This window comes from Lonchura striata, chromosome 3 (genome assembly GCF_046129695.1).
Source record: "Lonchura striata isolate bLonStr1 chromosome 3, bLonStr1.mat, whole genome shotgun sequence".
Taxonomy (NCBI): domain Eukaryota; kingdom Metazoa; phylum Chordata; class Aves; order Passeriformes; family Estrildidae; genus Lonchura; species Lonchura striata.
Window position 1 is genome coordinate 23537012 of NC_134605.1, and position 22352 is coordinate 23559363.

The 22352-nt window shown below is 44.4% G+C and overlaps 2 protein-coding genes across 2 annotated transcripts in view; one reads left to right on the top strand and one right to left on the bottom strand.

Annotated features, from left to right (window-relative positions):
- Positions 1 to 22352, top strand: part of PAK5 (p21 (RAC1) activated kinase 5) — a 162207-nt gene that overhangs the window by 453 nt on the left and 139402 nt on the right. Inside the window, exon 2 of the mRNA XM_077781970.1 lies at positions 676 to 748. Within this exon, the coding sequence (XP_077638096.1) occupies positions 700 to 748 (49 nt within the window). The 5' untranslated portion in view covers positions 676 to 699. The remainder of the gene's footprint in view (positions 1 to 675; positions 749 to 22352) is intronic.
- LOC110475796 (D-beta-hydroxybutyrate dehydrogenase, mitochondrial) lies at positions 5645 to 21870 on the bottom strand. The gene is made up of 4 exons (XM_021540168.3): positions 21537 to 21870; positions 12164 to 12316; positions 9327 to 9457; positions 5645 to 6800 (listed from the first exon to the last, which is right to left on the bottom strand). Exons 1-4 carry the CDS (start codon positions 21868 to 21870, stop codon positions 6453 to 6455), a joined length of 966 nt encoding a protein of 321 aa, XP_021395843.2. The 3' UTR covers positions 5645 to 6452.

Here is a 22352-nt window from a genome sequence, read left to right on the forward strand (position 1 = left end):
CCCCTGAGCGTGCTCTCGGCCCCGCGGCTCGGCGCGGCCCTGCGCCCCGCCGCCCTCCGAGCTCCGCGGGTGAGGCGGGCGCTGCGGGAGGACTTGGGTGCCGTGGGCTCTCTCTTCTTTTAGCTGACTTACTCGCCAAGCCTCCTTTTCCTCCCCCATGGGAAGCAGCAATGCTGTGTGGTTGTTTCGGCTCCAGACTTTACTGGAGTTGCCACAAAAATGGAGTGGCGAGGTTCGCGTATCACCCAACTGCCCGGCCATTCCCCCAGGGTTTGTGTAGCACAATAATATAAATGAGCTTGGATGGAAATGGAATCGTTCACAGTCCGGACTGGACAGAGAAACCTGTATTAACAGGAGAAAAATACCAGTGAATGGGGGAAAACACTCAGAGCTTGTCAAGTGAAGCCTAAGTCATTCTAAAAGGCAATAGCATAACCCTGGGACTGCCCGAACTCTGTATCTCCTTTCCATCCGTCTTTAGTGCCGAATTCCCAAATGCCACAACCCAGCCCTCAGTGCTCCTGCCAGGCTCAGTAGTCATGTATGGGATAACTGCAGCAACACTGCCTGTCTTGTTCCTGGACAAGCCTAGGTGTCGAAATGTTTGCAAATCACCTCTAGCATTAGGAAAATTTTTTAAATTGTTTTTTGATGTGAAATCTCTTCTGCCAGGAAAGTGGTGACACAGCTGGATGTATGTCCAACAGCATGGAAAGGCGTCTGGTGAAAGCCATGGGACTGTGTGGTGAGTTACAACAAGAGCAAACACTGTTTTAGCATAAAGTTTCATTATTTACCCTGCAAAGAGTGCATTTCCACAGCAATTTAGTGTTAGCACTCTGTGGTGCAAATTGACTGGATTGGTAGTGTTGCACTGTCATGCCTTGGTGTATTGTTTTCCTTTTCAGAAAACATAGCATCCAGGCCCTTCTCTTTCTCCTTGTTTGCACTAAATGGTTGATGCAGACATGGCACATTAGAAGATGCTTCCCAGACTGTTCTGTGTAAGATTTTGCTTTTGTTGTTGCCACAAATAAGGAGACACATGTCTTGGCCAAAGGCCTGGGGTAAATTCCCCTTTTTCACTTTGTTGAACAGTTACATTCCCATTAGAAAGGTTAGCACATATATTTTTAAATTTAGTCCAACATGGAAATAACTGAAGATCCTATCTGAAACATCTGCATGCCTTTTCTCTGGAAGTTGTGGAAGCACCGTAACTAGACTATAACCAGTCTGGTTACTTGGTATTTCACCCCAAAAATGAATTTGCATGTAACTGCATGTGTAGACGTTTAGATTTTTATGCTTGATTTATTTCCTCATGGTGATCAACTTTCCATGAACTTTTTGAGTGTGATAATGAGGATCCATGATGCAAGAAGCAGCTCAGCATCATACTGGATGGTTCAAAGCAATGTGGCTTCAAGAGCAGAGGTGCTGCTCTGGTATTAGGGTACTGCAACATCTCCAAAATAAATAGGATTGAAATCCTCTTAGAGAAATTCAGAGTATTCCCTGCCTATAGAGATAAATAAAGCTCACCAGAGAAAATTATTCCAAGGTCTGAAGCCTCAAGCTGCTGGGCTCCTTTTGGCTGACAGCTCAGTCTTGGAGGAGTGACAAGCTACTGCAGGAATGCAAGTGGGATGGTGCTGGTAAAAACATAACTGAGTGCCCTAAGGAAGGAAAGATGTGAACTGCCCAGAGCTTTGAGCATGCCCTGGAGCTCCCAGAGCTTTGAGCATACCCTGGAGCTCCCAGAGCCAAACCTGGGAGACCTGGCACAGCATAAATGTGGGTACAGTGTCCACATGTTCTGGTACAGCCCCAGGTGTGCACTGCCCGAGTCCTCACCTGAGGGCAGCGCTGCCCAGAGCTCTGATGTGCTGTGAGTTAGGGCAGCACTAACTTGAGGCTGCTCTGTCCTGGGTGCTTACAGGACAGAGCAGCTCCACTCCCTTCCCACGTGGGACATCTGTCACAGCCAGGAAGGAACTTCTGAGACAATCCAAGAGGTTCTCCACTGGCATAATGGTTCCCTGGATGAATGCTATCTGTGGAGCCCACAGCAGATAGGTTTTGCCCACTGTGTCTGATAATGAGATCACTACTAAATCACACCCAAATCAAGATTATTCCAAAGAACTTATATTACTAAGGAGCATATGTTTCTGCCTTGTTTTATATACTCTTAAGCATTAACCTCAATTGTTCCTGCAACATACATTCTTCCCCATTATAGGTAAAGTGCCCATTACTGACACACTCGCTTTGCAGCTCCAAAATTATCTAATTACACATGAAAATGTTTCACTGCTGAACGGGTGCTTCCAAATATTCAAAATACAAAGGTTGGGAAGTTTTGTTTGGTGCTAGCAGCAGGTGCCAGGCTGAGAGCACTACACAGTGTGTAGAATATAGGTTGTTCCTATTGGAACATGTAGAACAATCCGGTTGCCATCCTCTGTTCCACTTGCTGTCTCTGCATTGTGCTGGGTTTTCTCTGTGGATGTCAAAGCCCAAGGATGCTACAGCTGTCCCACAGCTGACTCTGGAGGGAGGCTGTGCACCACTAGGGCTCTAGGGCTGGATGGCCCTGGAGTCCTGTTGACATCAGGGGCAGCTGAGCTGGTGACAGCCTGACTTCAGCTGCAAGGTGTGCTTGAGGATTGCCTGGTTTTTACTTAAGCCTTTTTACTGTGGAAGTAATTATCACTGCCATTCATCTCTCTGGATTCTGATGCTGCTGCAAAAAAAATCTGCTGTGTGGTGCATTCTACCCAAAATCTCCTTATTCAGACCTGGCAGCTTGGGAGAATGACACAAGTCTACACATTTGGCTAATTCTGAAGGTCATCTTGGGAGCTGTTGTGGGAGCATTGCTCCAGCTGTGCCCTCTCAAGGGAGGGAGGTAGTTTCCTCCTTGGAGACAGCCTTTGCTTCACGCAGCAGCACAGCCTTCTCAGAACTCTGCTGGCAGGTACCACCAAACTTCTCCTCTTGTATTTTCTGGGATCTGCTCTGTTTCTGGTTTTGATGCTGCTGTATGAAGCTGTTGGTATCACTCAGAACAATGTACAACTTATTAAACTGGTTTAGGTTTTTTCACTCTTCTATTTACTTTCTATAATTGCTTTGTCAAAAGCAACACTGATTCTTTCTACCAATTAATATGCAGTCTTAGTAATAGGCTTTTTCATCAAGGAGAAAATCCATGAAATAACTGTTAAGTCCCTGATACTGTGTCCTTGGAGAAGAGACTTGGGAGGAAATCAGAGTCTCTTTTGGTGTGGCTGTTTTCAAGAGAAAAAAATTCCCAAAGTGTCAGCAAGGCTTGTAAAGACAAATAGTAACAAAAACTAAAGTGTTTTGCCAAGAAGTTCTCCATTGAATTCAGCTCAGATGAATACTACATAGAAAAAGTCTCAGAAAAGTATCTGCAGCATGTTAGCTGGGTTTTGGGAGAGGAGTGTTTCAGGTATATGAGTAATGTCAACAGAGGTTAGGTTGTGGGATTTTGGGGGGGTTTTGTTTGTTTGTTTTTCTTTTATTTTTGTCACCTAATTTTTTCCTAAAACTGTTTCTTTTTTTTGGATGTTGTAAATACAGACTTCTTGTATGCCCCTGCACTTCAACTTGACTTGAGGTAAAGGTGATTTCAGAGTTACTGAGGAAGAGGGAGGCACACCTCAGCCAGGGATGCAGCAAAGTAAAAAGGGATGGTGAGGCAGTCCAGCAGATCTGCAGCATGTGCTTCCCAGGTACCATATGGGCCAGGATACGGGCTGGGATCCCTAGAGTCAGGGGAGCTTTCCAGTGCCACAGAGCAGGGCAGGAGTTCACTGAAGAGCTGACAGCTCTAGGAGTCCCCAGGGTTCATCGCTGACTTCATTAGCAAGGTTTGCCCAGTAAAACCTTCAGTTACTGATCCTGCAGCTTCTGTACCCTATGGCACTTGTGGAAGAGGGAATGCTGCACCCCTTCCATCACCATTTCCTATCAGGGTCTCTTTTCTACTCAGCACAGGGATTCTGAAATTATTTCTACCACTTATTTTCATGTTTACTTGTCTAACTCTGTGGCTTGGAACACATAGAACTCAGTGGGAGGATTCCAGATGACTTCAGTGGGATGTTCTGTTAATAACAAACTCTGACTCTCTTTATTAGTTCTTTATCTGTGGATCATAATGTTAAAAACCTGAGGGGAAGAAATAAAGATGATAATTTTGTAGCTGGTTTTCAGTTAGCTTCCAGGCTGATGGTTAGATGGCTATGAAAATATAAACTGCTTTATTTGTCCCATCAGCTCTCACCCTGTCACTGTATCCTGTTTAAAATCCTATGCACTGCAAGTTCTCAGTTTTCAAGGTGAATGAATAAGTGTTCTGGAGTCTATCTCATCTAATGTTACATGAGGCTACTGAAATATTGATCATATGCTTCACCCCATACCCAGCAAAAAAAGAATTTCCAGTTAGAGGTTATTGTGTGTCTGTGAGGGAGATCTGATGGTGCTGGCTCTCAGCAACTTAGTGCAGTAATTTTAGAAATGCAAACAGAAGGGAGACAGTGTAATGCAGTAGAGATCAGCATTTGTTCCCTGGGCCTGATGGAGAAACATCTGGGCTTCAAAGCTGCTTGTGGAATCCAGTGCTACTTACTGTGAGGAAGGGCAATCTGCACAAACAACAGCTAAGGGCATGAAAGCAGTGCTTCCAAAGCAATGCAGAGCTGCTGAAATTCCTGAGGTCAAGCAGGGGGAACTCCTATACAAGAAATTGATTGGTTCAGTTGGAATAAGCCTCATTCCTGTTCCCTTGCTTGGCCTTGCTCAGTTGTGGTTAAATGAGGAGAGGGATGATAATCATCTGATTATCCTGCTATTGACAGTCTGTGGAACAGTTGGGAGCTCAGGCTTGTCCTCTTGCCAATGCCAGCGCCAGGGATGGGATCAGCATTTGGAAAGAGAAATAACATGAACCACAATCTCTGACAGGTGCAGTGGCTGTTCCACTGCTGAGTGTACCAGGAGAGAGCCTGGAATTATCACTCTGTGGGCTCATCTCGCCCATGTTCTGATTCATACTGTCCAAATTACCTGCCAGGAGAGAGCATAAATTTTCTCAGCAATTAATTAAATATGTTAGTAAAGACTTCCTAGGTACAGGGTGCAAGTTCTGCTTCAGATGAAAAAGTTAACTGTGTCAACTTAAAGCAGTCTTTGATTTGTTAAGGGAGATCTGGTATGCGGGAAGCTAATGCTCAGTGCTGCTGCCCTGTATCTATCACTGCCACCAGTTTATCCCAGCTCTCCTGTGATCTTTTGATCCCAGAGTTCTTGGATTTTGTGCCATATTATAACCAAGTCAAATTTAAAACTGTATGTGTAAACCAGCAATCTTTTCCATGACAATTAGTAGAAGAGTTTTAAGGGAGCTGCCGTGATGAGTGACTCTTGTAGAGAAATATTACTAATGTTTCCCTTTCCTGTTGATATTCTTTTCTTCAGACCTTATTCCTTACGATAGCAGCCAAACCTCATTATGTTCTTTCTGAGCTCCAAGTACACTTGTATGTCTCCTTGGTGTTTATCTCTCTCACTACACTTCAGGTCAACATATTGATTAATCCAGACATTGGATAAAAGACAGAGTTTATTTAGGATTAAATACTCATTTATAAATGGAATATGTAACTTGTTTTCTGAAGTCTGTGATGTATCAGCTTGTTACAGATTTATCCAGAACACCTGAAAAATGACTGAACTGTGTTAGCCAAGACAATGTTTTCACATTGCAACCTTATTATTCATAGAATCATAGAATAGTTTGAGTTTGAAAGAACCTTAGAGATCATCAAATTCCAGCCCACCTGTTGTGGGCACAACACCTTTCACTAAACCAGGCTGCTTAGAGCTTCAAAACTTCCTAACTTGCTACAACCACTTAACTAAATTCAAAGTATTTCGTGGTCCAATGCTCATTTTATGACTTTTTCATTAACCACTTCCTATCACCCCTGAATAAATGGCTACTCAGGTTTCTACAAGTAAGGGCATTTCTTCTCTGCTGTAATGACTTCAGGTGTACAGCTGCTCTGTAGGCCATGCTCCATTTTGTCTGCATCATATCTGTAACACAATAACCTGCTATTGCTTTAGAAAAAGATGTCTTGCATTTTCCAGGCAATAATTAAAGTGGCTTAAGTGGATGGGGTTTTTCCATGGGGGAGACATAAAGTTACTTAAACAAATTATTTAATTTTACACAGGGTCCTTTATGTTTTTCCCTAGCAATCAGTGACAGCTCTGACTAGGGAGACTCCCCAAAGTTTGTACTGGTTAATCAGTGTCACTGCACTGACACATGGGGGCATTAAATTCAGGTCTGACTTTCACATTTTATAAACTGCCTTACCTGAGTCAGTGAATAGCACCACTGTAGCCTATGCAAGTTTTACTTTGCTCAGAGCATAAGACAGAACAGAATCCATCACAACAGTCGGGAAAAAAGCACACACAAACACCAGGGCCTTCTCCTTCAGCTTCGCCACCATGTAACGTGCCTTGGGTGTAGGAGATGTTAGAGCATCCACCATAGCATCTACAACTTCATTGCCATTAGTGCTTCCCTTACTGAGGAGGCTGTTGAAAAAGTTTGCCCGCTCTTGAATGTACTCTTTGTTGTAAACAGCTTTTTCCTCTTCACTCAGTTCACTCCAGATCTCTTCGGCACTGAGTGGTGGCTGAATTTTTGTAGAGCGTGCGTAATTTCCTGGCTGGATAATACAGACCTGCAAGCGAGATGTAAAACTTATCAAGGTGAAATCAGTCATTGTGAATTCAATTAAATACTATAGTCAGTAACACAGACCAAAAGCTCTCAACAGACAGACAGACAGAAAATGCTGCTTTGTTGAAATTTTAATGCTGGAAACTTGACTGAAATCAAATATATTCCTGTGATATACTTAAGATTGCAGAGGTACTTTATTCTGACTTCCTCATTTCGCTCTGATGTTAATGTTCTTGTTTTGACTACTCGGCACACTCTCACAGAATGCAATAAAGCATCTTTGATTGCTGTACAATGCTTAACAGTGCAAATGTTTTGACAATACTGAGACAAAGCATTTCAGTATGACTTTGATGTTTCCAAAGTGGAATACTTTGGATTTTTCACTCAGTGGAGAACCTTGCAATTGATAATTTTTGACCCAATTTGGGACAAAAGGAGGTACCAAAGAAAATTATCAGGTCCTGGGGAAAGAACTGCTGTTTTCTCCAAGTAGGTATAATTAAAAGTAAACTCGGTCTTGTCAGTGAAGAGCAGGGGGACCAAAGGGTCCTGCTCTTCCTCTCACTGAAGCCATCAGCAGATTTCTGTAGATTTCTGCACATAGATTTAAATGAAAATACACAAGTCCTTTGCTGCTCCACATTTTCCTTGTGTATTGCTGCTGTTCTGCTGAGTATTCCAGGGAGTTTTGGAGCAGGCTGAGCACTCACAGGACACATGCTGTTTCTCAGATAGCAGCAGCCTTGTTCAAACTATTTGTAGATATGCAACATTAAAAGCTCTGTGGCATTTTACTGACCTGATTTCTAAAGACTGCAACACAAGGTGAGGGAAACCCATGCTGAGCCATGTCAGAGACTTGGGGATCTGACAGGCATTCTCTGGCAAGTGTGTGATGATATAAAACCCTGATACCTTCACTCAGCCACCCAGCCCACCTGTGTCAGTCCCTGCCCGCTGGCCTGCATGGTGATGGATTTGTTGCTCTCAGGAGGACTGGGGTGCAGGTCCTATGCACAGGGAGAAAGAAGGGATGCAAACCAACCCCAGCAGAGGGATGGTGTGCACAGCTGGAACAGCTTCATGCTGCCTCAAGCAGGTTTGTCACATGGCATCCTCGAGAGCCCTCCCTTCTGGTGCTATTGAAAAAAGTGTTTGGTATCAGCCAAATATAAACTTCCCATATTTATTGTTAACAAAGAGGGGCTGGAATCTTCATTTTTTTGGAGTTGGCTTGGAGAGAAGGAGAGGTGGCTTGGTTTTTTGCCCTTCCCACATTTTCTGTAGCCTTTCTACTGGAAGACACACCCTTTGTTTCCTGTAGGCTGTCAGCTTGCCTGGCTAGAGTTCAGTGGGACAGAGCCATAGCTCCATCTGCTCCTTGCCACCTCTGTGCAGCTTTTTCCTGAAAGGACAGAGGACAACACAGCAGTGCAAGGGAACACAGCAAAAAGGGACCATGTATTTTGCAGGCTCTCCACAGGGCAGGCTCTCAGGCAAATGCCAGCCAGCATCTTGCATACAGTGAGAAACAGAAAAATACCTCTCAGAGATACTCCAGAAATGTTTTTCAGCCTGGCTCACACAGTTATGTGCTGGGACTACTGCAGAGGTGGAACAGGAAAAATCCCTAAACAACCAGAGTAGCTAACCTGCTAAACTAAGCCCTTCCATGCATTTGAGATTATCCTCAGCTAATCAGCAGAAATCCTCATCATGCTGTGTGGTATTAGGATTTGTAAAGTCACTGGTATTTTACAGCCCCTCATATTTATCTGACAGGGGTGGCTAATAGATGCATAGCTGTAGTATTTTCCAACACAAAGCTTCTGAACAATGTTGTAAGTCTGTGTACATAAACAGTACACCAATGCAATCCTGACAGGTAAGACTTTGAGTGTTTGAGAAAAGTGTTTCAGCAGTAGAGTGACTCTAAAGAAAAAGCCCAGTGAAGCTACTTAGGGATCTAAACTTCAGGTTTGACTATTAGAGTTGCTTAGGGGGTACTAAGAGCACCCTTAGAACCTCTTAGGTTAAGAGAATAAAAACATAACTACTCTGCACAATGCTGCCTCCTTCAGCGCAGCTGTTCTCACAAAAAGCAAGGAGTTAGTGTTGTAAGAGGAGAGAAGAACCCCTCAGACAAGTGACAGGCCTCCTTCTGGCTGCACAGCACTCGGTGTCTGGGCTCTTTGCAGCCACCCAGGGAACATTTGGGTTCCTCGCTGCTGGTGGGAGCTCAGGCAGGCCTGTGTCAGGAAGCTTCTCCACTGCAGAGGATGTGAAAGTTTCAGTGCTGACACACAGGCTGTTACCCAGCAACTTCTCAGAACCAAAAACATCCCCCAGGACTGCTATTCCCAGTGATTTCCAGGTGACTGATTAGCCACAGAGAAATCACCTCTTTCCAAAAGGAAGTTGCATCCAGGAATGCATTTCTGAGCTTTTATCTTTGTTACTTTGTTTCACATAACTCATTACATCACTTACCTGGTTTCCAGGTTCTTGTTACATCACTTACCTGGACACCAAACTTCTTCATTTCCAGTCTTAAAGCATCACAAAATTTTTCAATAGCTGCCTTGGTCATGGAATAAATGCCATTTCCCAGAGTAAAATAGGCAATGATGCTGGACATAAAAACAATACGTCCTGGAAAGAAAAGAGTGCAAATAACATAACTTCACTCTCAGTCTTTAGCATGGAATTGATTTGCCTCAGTCTTGAGCTGCTACGAATGTGGTGTTTAGCAGGAGACTGTTTTACTGCCCACTGTGCCAAAACTAAGCAGTGTCAGTGTGCAGTCCAGTACAGATGGGCACTCAGCTCTGCTGAGCAGAAAATCTTGCACAAAAATATTCACCTAGTGACAGATGTTGGACTAGACAAAGTGTAACACATTCCCAGTGTGCTGCTTATTCCTTCTGAACCCGAGAGAGGATGAAAGAGATGGAAACAAAGAAGAGCCCTAAAGACTGAAAAATAGTAGTAAGACACTGTGCTAATAAGAGGAGAAGGACTGCAGAGGAGAGGGGAGGTGATTTTCCCTGAGGTGGATTATATGGTTACTAATACCAGTTTTTAGTGTGCTAATAATGTCTCTGCACTGAGACCAGGTTCTGTAACTGTGCATATGAAGTCCAAGCCGGACTGTACAGTGATAAGCTACACCAAGGAAATGTGACTTGCCAAATGTGTGCAGGTTTGTAATACCTCACAATGATTTCCCTGATGTGTGCTGCTTTTCCTCCTTTCTAACTCCTGCTGAGTGCAGGCATGCCTTAAATAGCACAGATTCCTCATGTGAGGCACTGGACTGTGGTTCATTTCCACTGTTTCCTTGTAAAATCCTGTCTCATAGTCCTACCATGGGGTAAGAAATGACTGAGTGTGGATATACTAATACCAGAGGTGAGGGAGAAGATGGTCTTGTCAATGACAATACAGAGAAGCAGCTGCACTCCTGCTGCTGCCACAGATGCAGATAACATCTGGGCCCCAGATCTCACCAAATGGAGTAGGGTTGGGGTATATCAAAAGGTATCATGGGAATGCAGTGAAATCTATCATTCTGAATTACAGCATCCCAAATAAATCTTACCTAGAGTAAGAGGAAAATAACTACCAGCTTGCTGATCAAGATGCCCTATCAGCTGGCCTGGCCAGCTGGAAAAGATATGGGGAAATGTTGTTCCTCTCAGGGTGGAATGTTTAAATCTTAGGCTGGAGGGCATTACCTCCCTTTACAAATATTAATAATACTTGTGTTTCTTGGAATAGGTGCACATCCATGGCAATAAGCAATGGGTCAGATCACCTCTATCTCCTTTGTCCAGTATCTGAGTGGTCTGGGGCTCACACCCAGAATGTGGGACACCTCATTTAACTTATCTTCAAAGTGCCTAAGGGAATTGAAACTCAGTTTCCTCAGGAAATGCTCCAATGTCGGTAATTCAAGCTTTTAATTTGGAGAGGTCACTTGCGGTCCCCAAGCACATAAGCTTTAGCTGTCCTGGATGTTCCTGCAAGGAAGGCAACAGCTAATCTAGAATTCTTCCTGGGATTCTTCCTAGAGTGCCTTTGCCTCCTCTCCTACATGGATGGTACTTAAAAATGGAGTGCAGGAGTAAATCAAGGAAACACTGACAAGCCTGGGACAGATACAAAATGTTCCTTTGAGCTAAGGTGTGTGTGCAGCCATCCAGAATCAAACCTTCTAAAGGTTTATGCATGTGCTTAATATTGCACACACTGTTAGTCCCTTTTGCTTCAAAGTAACCCTGTGCAATTCATGGGGTCAGATAAATGCCTCTGGTGGATCAGCATCACAGAGTTTCAGCAGTAAGTAGGACATGACAGGGAAAAGAGATGTCTCTCTGTGTAATGGCCACATAATACGCTCACTGGGTACACACAATAGCACATTCTTCTACAAAAACACATCCAGCTTGCAGTATTTAGTTTTCTTTCTTCTTGTCTCAGAATATCATCTACCAAAGGCAGCCAAGCAGAAAGAAGCAGAATAGCCCAAAAAAGGGATGCTTTTATCTTACCAAGTTTGTGTAGCAGTGACACCTGGAGTTTCCAGGTGAAACCTACCCCTTCCTGTGCTTGATGCTGCACACAGAGCACAAATCCTCACCCTAAAGAGCCTACAGCCAGAACAGACAAGGAAGAGGGGATCTTCCTCCCAAAACACAGATGGAGACAGGTAGGGAACAAACTGCAAAGCACCCAAGACAGGCTGCCATGCTGCAGAGGGCTATTAAACATTTACTTCTTAGAAAGAAGGACAAAGCCCACATTTAGGGAAGTTCATGCAAATTCATTTATCCCACTGGATACCCATGCACCTCTACATACTTGAAGCTTCTTGCCCAAGATCACAGAGGCTCCACAGAGCTGGAACTGGAAGCCGGATGTCTCTAGTTCACCTCTGTAGGGTCATTCCTCCTCTCCTAATTGCCAAACAATAAAATTGTAAAGCCTAAATAATAAAATTAGGCAGTTTAATGGATCTTTGTGTATTCTGATTGTCAGTGCTTAAAAAGGCTTGCCTGGGCTTAATGATCTATGGTAAACATTCTTCCTCTTTTTTGAGTCAAACACTGAGAGAAATCCTTATTTATAAATACTTTTATTCTGTGTGCTGCAAAGACAAAATGTTTAAGGATATTTTTTCCCCTTTATGGCTTCACCCTCTTTTCAGGATCAAGTTGCTCTTTCAGGCCACACAGAAGGAGGCTGTCATTTCAGTTCAATGAAAGACAATTAAAGCCTCTTTTATAGATGTTAAATTACCCTGATTATAGTAAGCTAATTATTCTACAACTCTAAATAACAGTGGATTAGCATTACCCTTGTATTTCCTTAGAAGGGGAAGAAATGCCAGGGTTGTCCTGATGCTCCCAAGGAGATTCACATCTGCAAATTTTTCATATGTTTCCATAGGCAGCCACCCTGTCTCACCAAATGTTGATATTCCTGCATTGTTGACAAGGCCCCAGAAACCTGTGGAAGAGAATTGACTCAGCAAGCACCTTTAACTGCAAAGCAACCACTGTTAGATAAAAAAGCAGCACCACTGTTTCAGACCCTTGAAAGAAACTGTATAGTTGTGTAACACCTTTGTCTTTTCCACTTTAAGGTGCAGGCATGTTTTGTTTAGTGAATGAATGCCACTGTGACCATAATCGGGGCTAAATGGAATCACAGAATAGTTTGAGTTGGAAAAGCCCTTAAAGATCATCCAGTTCTACCCCCACTCCCATGGTCAGGGATACCTTTCCTATAAGTCTCAGTGCTATTTAATAATTGCTCACTTTATAGTTGTCTTAAGATATTTATGAATAACATGATCTGGGAGACTACATCTTACTGCCAGTGTGGTGTACCATGATATTTTAATTACTTTAATCCCACTGTGTGCTATGAGCAGCTTTGTGAAAATTATATTAAGTGGTCTAAAGGCTAAAGCATACTATTTTCAAAGTTCCTGACTAATTTAAGAGCCTAAGTCTTGCATCTTTTTCCAAGATTTGAGCTCTGATTTCCTCTGAAATCAGGTACATGGCTGCAACACTGGGTAAAGTAATCAAGCAGGGTCAACAGCTACAGTATTTTTAAAATTTTGTACTTTTTAACAACTTTTTTTCCCATGTAATGACAGGTTTTGGTGCTAAGGAGAAAGATGTCAGTGTTTACAAGCAGAAGGGTGTTGGCAGTGCCGCTTGTGCCTGAGCTCAGTGACAGGAAGCTGAAGCCCTTTGGCCCAAAAGCACAGCAGATCTTCTATGAGCCAGTGCTAACAAGCTCAGCTGTGGAATGCTGTGTTGGAGTAGGGAGCACTCACAGGCAGCAGCTCACATGTTGTCTAAGTGCTGATGAAGCCGTGCTGGCTTGTGCCTACCTGCACAGCCCCTAACTGTGGATAGCCAGCAAAGCAGGGAGTGACACACTGCTTCTGGAAACATCTCTGTTCCTGTCCTCAGTCCTTACTGGCAGCATCTCGTGGGTGACAGCAGCATAACTGAGGAGTACCAGGGTAGCCTGACTGGCACTGAAACAGCTGAATTTGCAGCTTACTTCTGCCAGACTTGACAATTTTGCTCATGCATTTCTTTTAAGGAATCCTTGTAGGTGTCCAAGGCAAATAATTGTTTTGTCATGCATTCCACAGGACCTCTGAGCCTGGGTTTTTGGAGAGGCAGAACAGGTTTTAGTGCCTCTCTTCCTTGGACACATGAGTTTGGGGCAGGGGTGATGCTGACCCAACTATAGCCTCCTGTACCTGTGGCAGCAGAGTTATTCTCAGGAGACTTCTGATCACCTTAGTCAAGGCACTGCAGAAACCTTTGGGCTGAATCTTTTTCTTTCTGATCTCTGACGAAACTACTGCAATAATTTCCTGGTATCTTGAAATACCCGTATCTCATGGGTCCTTCCAGAGCCCTGCCAAGAAGTGCCAATATCAGATTTCATTCAGAACAGTAGTTAGAGATGAAACAGAAAATTTTTGGAATTAGTTTGTAAGCAGACCTCTGTAAGCTTTTATACCATATACATACACTACTGTATTACCTAATGAAGTTGGTCTTTAAACAGAGAAAGACACTGATTTCTTTTAGTGATGTCTCATTTGCAGGGCAAAACACTCAAAAATAGGAATTTACCAAACAGAACTTGGATAACTCTATCCTCCAAAAAGAATCAATCACTATTCAGCAGCCTGTCAGCCAGCAATCGTTGACACTGGACCCTTCTTACAACTTTAGTTGCAGACAGCCTGCTGCCCTAGAAATGCAGCAGTTTCCTCTGGACTTACTTCTTTTCCATGGCCCCAAATGCTATCAAGCAGAAGAGAGGAAATGGACTTTAAAATTGGCCATGGAATTGGGCATCCTAGACTTCTTTCTTGCACCCGCCACTGCCCTCTTTCTCCATGTCTTTCCATCATCCTCTGGCTTTATTTCTCCATCTTAATATGGAACTCAGCTACATGGGACTTAGTTCCCCAAAAATTGCTTCCAGATCCATGCCTTAGAGAGTCCTCTGTAGAAGCTAATTATCAATATTTTTGTACTTGCACGTGATCCACTCTGCAGATGAGCTGAGTGACTACACACCCCATCTGTTTCTGCTCAAAGCTGGAGGTTTCTCTACTCAGGGTTATTTTTATATAACCTAACTCTAACACAACCCAAACTAAAGCCAAACACCACTGCAAAAGCTGCTTCCTGATATTTTCAGCTTTACCTTTTCTAATTAAAAAAAGTCATTTTGCCTCTGCCACTGCACCCTGTGCAGCACAGCAAGAGCACTTACTTCACATACACCTAATTTCATCAGGCCTTCAGAAATACAGCCATTAATCTTTAGACAATTGATTTTCTTCCTCTTTCTCTAAACTGTGAAATCCAGAATTTAGCTTGAAAGGCTTAAGTTTTCTCTCCAGCCATTTGCCTCATGTTCTTCAAAGCCTCCAGGTGCCTCTGTTGAGGCCAGCCTGCGTATTTTGTGTATCTGGGAGCTCACAAAATAATGGCTCCTTCCTCCTGTGTAGTGGCCAAATCAAAAACCATGAGGAGAAAAATTGGCCTGAGTTAAACTAAAACAGACTTCTGTTTAACTTTTAAATTAAACACAAGAAGATACTTTCTACCCAGTCAGCTCAAAACACTTAGTTTGCCCTCAAGCAAAACATACTGTTTCTTAGAACATTTTGGCATTCCAAAATGGGAAATATTCTGGTATTTTCCAGAATGTTTCCTGTCACTTAGTTGAATCAATTCACAAAAATTCCACCCAAGTAGAAAACAGTTCATTATTCCCTTATGCTATTTTCTAAGAATATTTCCTGCTTCCTGAGAAACAATCTGCCCAGCTCTGTATTCAGAGTACTTGAATCTGCTTTGGTCTTTCTTTCCTCAAATGTTTGTGGTAAAAACTAATGCTATAATGTGCATTCAAAATATATTATAAATTTACTTAGCCAAATGCAGCTCAGGTAGCCTAAAAAAACCAGATGAAAATCCTGAAGGACAAGGCACAAGAATTAAGCAGCTGAAGGAGAGTGATGCTGCATTTCCTCAGTATTCATGCAGAGCCACGTTTGGAAAAAGCAGGTGATGTTTGGTGTGTTAGACTGTCAAAACAGAACTCAGTCCAAACACAGTTCATGAAGAGAGGTGTTAGACTATGCTACAGCAGGCAGGGAAAAAATAAACTGGAAAGCAGGACTGGATGTCACAGAGATTTTCACTGATCTCCGTGTTGGGAAAATGGATCCTGGCAACAAAGATTAAAAGATACAGCCATGGATCTAAGAATCACATTAGGAAACAAAACTTAAGATTAGTGAGGCTTTCTGGAGAACAGTAACTCTCATACAAGCCAAATAATTTCTACTTCACAACATGGTGACCAAAAGGCACATATCCAAAGTCCTTATTTAGGCCCAAAAGATATATGGCATTTTTTCCAGAAACTCTTAAAATCCTCTTCCTAAAGTTAGTCCAGCTGCAGGTGTGCAAAACCTTTTGAAAATCAGGTTGTTTCTGTGTTGCTGCCAATACTCAGATAATACCTGAATTATACCACACACTGTAAATTCCAACAGGTATTCTTGGGATCAGTGATCTTTGGAGATTCTCCTTTAAGTCTGAGCCCATATGAAAATGACAGAGTCTTTCCTGACAGATTTCAGACCAATACTAAAGGAAACTAAGCAGTGCAGGGTGGTAGCAGGCCAGATGAGATTCCTGAGTTATATTTACATCCATTCATGAGTCACCATCCTTTGCTTGGAATATTATGCTGAAATTCTCTTCACTGTAAGGATAATCTATTTCTATAGGGACTCTGGACTAAAATATTGTACCATGTGTGAATTCCATTAATACTAAATCATAATTAAGTGTACCAGAGTACTTAATAACCTTTGAGTAGGAAGTGGGACTAAAACTAATATCCCTCCGTTCCAGCTAGCTAATGTCACCCACTCATAGCAGGCAAGAAAAGGAAGAGAAATTCTGATTTGAAACAGAAGAAAATCAGAAAAATTCTGAGTTTGCTGTAGAGACTAACAGAATTGTAAACCACCATGCTCTCAAGTCCCAGTCTATTTCTTATTAGCTTTGGATTTCTACTCTTGTATAACAGAGAGAGAGAAGATAATGAGAAGCCTGGGCTAGTTATAGTCACAGCATATAGGAGATGTAGGGATAACTGTATTTTATTCCTGATACTCTGATTGTATTCTGTTATTTTACACATTTTTGTGTACATTTTATACTGAATAGTCTACTTAAATTAGAAAGTCTCTTTTAGTCTTTTGTAAGTCTACTTATCCTGGGCCCAGGAAAAAGGCAGATTAAGGTGATTTAAAAGAAAGCATATCTGCCAAAAAGCCCTACTAGTCTGAGTTGCATAGTCCATGGAAAGGATGTTATTATAATCATAAAGAATATTTAATTTTTACCAGGATTTACTCTGAACTATCTAAACACAGGCATACAAAAACCAATCATCATTTAACTGCTTTCTCTTCATTTTGGTTCAGCTTCTGAGGTTTCATTCAGAGTCCGTGGCCTTTGAACTCTTACTATTAGGTCTGGGACTATTGAAATTACTATTTCTGGAATTATACAGGAATGTTTTGGTGATCTGAATTTAGAAGTCCAGCACCAATATGATGTACTTAAAATCCTTCATACCTGTGTGAAACTTATAGTTAAAATGGCAAAAAGGAGGGAACAATCCCAAAGCAATACCTAGTGGTTATCATGGACCTGAGAAGGTTCCTCTTCCCAGTTTCTGTGGGGAATTGCTGAACAGAATTCTCCTGTTCTGAGGGAGGGGGAAGGAGAAACAGAGAAAACTGTCCCACATTACTTACAAGCTAACAGGGACATACAGAACGCTGCTAGCAGCTGCTTTAAAGGTGGATGTTTTCACAGCTTTTAAACAACATAATGCATGATCTACTGTAACCTTCAGCACAATCCACTGGATTCCCACATCAGTTTGAGCTGTTTGTGCAAAAATCAAAAGCAGACTTTTTTATCTGTGCAATGCTTATTTCCAACAGTCTACTAGATTTACCACCCACTCTTTGCTCTCCTCATTACAAATGTTGGAGCTGCATTTGATTTACACTTTGGTTAGGACTCTGCTGTAGGCCCTGGATGTTGCTCTCCGTGATCCAACCAGGGAAAATGTCCTGGAGTTTCACCACTGAGGGTTGTTTAACTGTGGGACACTGAGGCACATGCTTTGGGTAGCAGGTAACATGTTCGGTGTAGTCACACACTTTTCTTACCTTCTAGGTTCTTTCAGAACATAAATGCAATTACAAATGGTTCAGAATTATCTTTCCTAATGAAAAATAATTTAATTAAACACAATCTTTGACCAAAATATAAAAAAAAATACAATTCCTACATTTAACAAATAGATTGGTTAATATGAGAGCTAACCTGTTTAATCATGAAACTGAAACTGTTTCTATAAAGTTAAAATACCAAACAACATACCTATTTTCAGAGGTGCCAAGAATGAACACTCCTGAAGTATTTTGCTTATAGTCTGCATGAGCATTGCCACAGATTCCTTACAATTGAGATAAAAATATTTGTGCCCCTCTATTTTTGAAATTATGAAGACTTGTAGTCTTAGTCCATTAACAGCAGACATTAAAATAACTCCTTTGCTTCTTCTTATTAAATAAAATGAAGAATACTTGATAAATGTGAGTTTCCTCATGTGGCCTATGTGCTACCTGGATCTATAAAATCTTTTTTTCTTTGCTGCCTTTGCAGAATACCCTCAAAATTCTGCAGCAGCAGAGCTGCTGGAAAAAGGTTTCATAAAATCTGTGTGCTTGCCCAGCCCAGTGTGGCTGGTGTGAGGGCCCGAGTGCCAGCCCAGAACGGCACTGTGCATGTGCTGCGTGCCTGCTGCATTCCTCACCAGCCTTGCTAAGAGCCTGGATGGGCCTGGAACTGCTCTGAAGGCACATGCACAGTCTGCAAGCAGCAAAGACAACCCACGAGTTAGTGATGACTCTGGACTCCAGAGTCTACATGGCAGCACGAGCACGACCACTTCAGAACAGCATTAAGTGTCAGAATTGCAGGATAAAGTATGTGAAACCCAGAGTTGCAAGTGACCTGGTCCCCTGGGAGCCTTTAAGGGCTTTTGGAGACACTTGTGTTTATCTGTAGGTTGAGGAAAGGCCTGAGAAGGGAAGGCTCTGCCTTTTAGTAAGATAAGGTCAAGATCAACCACAAATACATGTGCTTAATGAGCAATGTCTAGGCTTTTTCTTCCTTAACTTCTCATTCCATCCCCCTCCCAATGAGATAATGAGCCAAGCAGGCAGAGACCTTGCATTTCCTTATTTCTCTGTGTGCCCCAGTCCCCACTTTTATTTCCTGTATAAGTAGGAAGTGTTTATCTGTGATCTGGAGGGAATCTCACTTCTGAGTCTGAGGAAATGTGCTCTGCACCAAGTGTATCCCAGAATTACATTGGATAATTCCCACCCTGCAGTCCCAGTGGGAAAGGAGGTAACTGTGGCCCCATCACCTGTGCTGTGTCACATGTGCTGAAGGGATAACCCAGGATTTAGGTTGTCTGCAATTATTCTGGAGCTAAGTCAATCCAGTCCCCTGGATGCACATTCCCTGTAGGGTGTATAATTGACAAGTTTCCCTTTCAGTAACCTCTCCAGGGACTAGCTTGGCAAACCTCAAGTGCTTCCTGTTGGAACTCAAAATGTCTCTCAGACATTTTTAGAGGTTCCAGGCCTTGGTCAGAAGCATTTTAGACCCTGGCAGGCAGCTGGAAACAGCTGTGATTTTGAGTTTGAGCCATGGAATGAGTTACCAACTTTGGAGGTGGAACAAGCAGTCAAAAAGGGTTAGATAGTATAGTAAAAGTAGTTACAAATTAGAGGGGAAATTTTTTTAGTATTGTACAGGGGGGTTTTAGCATTTGTACAGGGGGATTTTTACTTTGTACATGGGGTTCAAAAGTTCTAAGATGGAGGAAAGTGGGCTGATCCTGTTCTTCCTCCTTCTTCTTCCTTACCTCCATGTTCTTGGTGATGTTGGCACTCACAGATTGGTTTAGAGTAGAAAAGCACTTGGTAATATAGGTAGTAGGTATTGGGGGAAAACTATAAACATGTAATACGTAATATATCATATAAAAGACGAAGACAGCAGACAGAGAGGATGTCAGTGTGTGTGTGTGTCTCTGCCTGGGCCGCTGACCAAACAGCCGCAGCCCAAGAAGACAATCTTTTAGATAACCAACAATAAACTGCCTTGAGACCGAACAGCAGGAGCCTGCAGAGTTTTTCTTTGGAAGCACGGGTTGGAGGAGAAATTTTACTACCACATGAGACCCCAGAGCAAGCCTGGGTTTTTCACAAATGGCGTCCCTGGTCAGGCATCAACAAAAAGAACAAAAAGAAACATCAAACAACCTCCAACCTTCATCAGCAGAAAAAGAAAGAAGGAAAAAACAAAAAAAAAAAAAAAAAATAAGAAGAGCAGAGCACACACACTCTCCGCAAATTCCAAGAAGAGAGAGAGCGGAATGCTCAAGATAAGAACCTGACCTTCACCAAGACAGCTCTTCTGGAGGACAGCCAGGAGGAGAGAAACCAGAAGCGTGCCTGGGATTTCTTGCCTGTGACCTGCTGGACAATGAACAGTACCATCTCTGGACTGACTTCATGCTGACTCAGCTTTTGGTGAGAATGGTTGAAATTAAGAACATGGGGAGGGGATGCTCCCAAGAAAAGACCAAAGATTTTTTTTTAGCCCTACAGGGCTAGACTTCTACCCATCAGGTAGAGATAGCTCTGAATGAAATGAAAGCTTTGTTATTGTGGGTGTGGTGTAGTCACCCGCACACAGATGCACATCTTTTCTTGGAGTTGAATTTTTGGCAAGGGATCAATAAGCAACTGTATTACCGAGCCACAAAAAAAAAAAAAAAAAAAAAAAAAAGATAAGACTGCTGCAAAACTTTTGCTTTCAGCAAGGACAATATTAGAGTCAGCTTCACGGCGCAGCACTTCGGGCCGGACAGCTGGGGCTCCTATTGGAGCACAAAGGGGAAAATCGCCCAGCCAGCAGCTTGGGGCAGTTTTCCTCACCACAGATCCAGTGGAAGCAGGATTGCCTCCCGTGGAGGATCAGGGGGATGGTGTGTCATCATGCCCTGTGTCTCCGGGTTCCCACTGTTCCTCAGTTTCCCTTGAACCTCAATCCCTAAGCTCCTCCGATGCAGAAACTCCCCAGACAGAGAGATAAGCCAAGCACAGCCGCGACCCTCGGCGGGGGAAGGGACCAGGCACTGCTCGAGTCCGAACCCGCGGCGAGAGGGGCAGCGGCGGCGGCGGCTCCGGTGGGGAAGGGTGCAGACGTGAGTGCAGAGCAGAGAGGGAAGAGGGAGAGGAGAAGAAGAAGACAGAGAGGATGTCAGGGTGTGTGTGTGCCTCTGCCTGGGCCGCTGACCAAACAGCCGCAGCCCAAGAAGACAATCTTTTAGATAACCAACAATAAACTGCCTTGAGACCGAACAGCAAGAGGCTGCAGAGTTTTTCTTTGGAAGCACGGGTTGGAGGAGAAATTTCACCACCACATGAGACCCCAGACGAAACCCGGGGTTCTCACACTTGCAAGAAGCAGCTGCTTTGGTATGGCACAGCAGCTGCCCTCTCTGTGTTTCTTGTTCTATTTCCTCTTTCACAAGAGGCATATTCTATTTTCTCTTTCCCAGAAAGGCATCAGTCCCATCCCTCCAATGCCTGCACAGTTGTTCTGCGCTTTCTCTGCCCTTTGTGCTTTTGGGTACCTGCAAAGGGGCTCCGGGGACACCCTACTCAGGGAGCTCCTCTCCCGGTGGAAAGGTGAAGCTCCCCGGCGGTACACTGGGCAGCGCACCCGCCTTCCCCAGTCGGCACCTTCGGACAGCCCCCAGTCCGTGAACGCACCAAGGGATTTTTGACAAAATCCCGCCGTCCTTACCAATAGCGGTAAGCGCACCTAGCCCATCAGTGACGATGCTCACTACCGTCACGCTGTGACAGTCCAGCTGACCCTCTCAGGCAGCTCCCCGCCAGCAGTCCCGGGCGAGCCGAGCCGCCCTCCTGGCGACACCGTGTCCGGCGGTGTCTGAGCTGCCGCTCCCCGCCCGCGGCCGCCCCGCCGCTCACCTCGCTCGGGCAGGTGGCTGAGCACCAGCTCCTTGGCGGCGCGCACGTCGCGGGCGCGGGTCACATCGAGCCGCAGGACGCGCAGGCGGCCGGCGCCGCCCGCCTCCCGCTGCAGCCGCCGCGCCCCGTCCCCGCCGGGGCTCAGGCAGCCGGCGAACACGGTGAAGCCCAGGCGGTGGAGGCGGAGCGCCAGCAGGTGCCCGAAGCCGCTGTCACAGCCCGTGATGAGCACGGCCCGCCCGGCCGGCTCCAGCCGCGCCGCCCCGCGCCGGCACAGCCGCGCCACCAGGAGCAGGAGCAGGAGCAGGAGCAGGAGAGGGGCCGCTGCCCACATCCCGCCCGCGCCGCCACGGCCCCGCTGTCTGGCAGTGAGGAGGAACTCAGACCCGCGGGCAGTGCCCTCCCGCTCGGCATCCCCTCCCAGAGCAGCGGCCGCCCGCGGGCACCGCCCCGCCCCGCGGCGCACGGGGAGCTGGGGATCGCGCCCCAGCCCCTGCGGGAGGCGGCGTGCTGGCGAAATCCGGGCCTCGGGAGGCGTTTCTCCCCACCGGGGTCTCCCCCCAGTTTTAGTTTCCAAAAGAAAGCGCAGGCTGGAAGCATTGTGCCGTGGTCAGCTGGAGCTTCGCCGGTGAAAGGGAGCTGGCTTATGCCGAGATCCATTGGTATGGGCAGTTCAGCTTCCCTGCTTTGCTGAGTTTACACCGTCCCGCCACTATAGACTGGCCGCAGAGTACAAATGAAAGCAACCATGAGTGTTTCTACATCGGTCAGGTGGGGATTTCTAAAACAGCTGTATTATTATGTTATAGTTTCTGT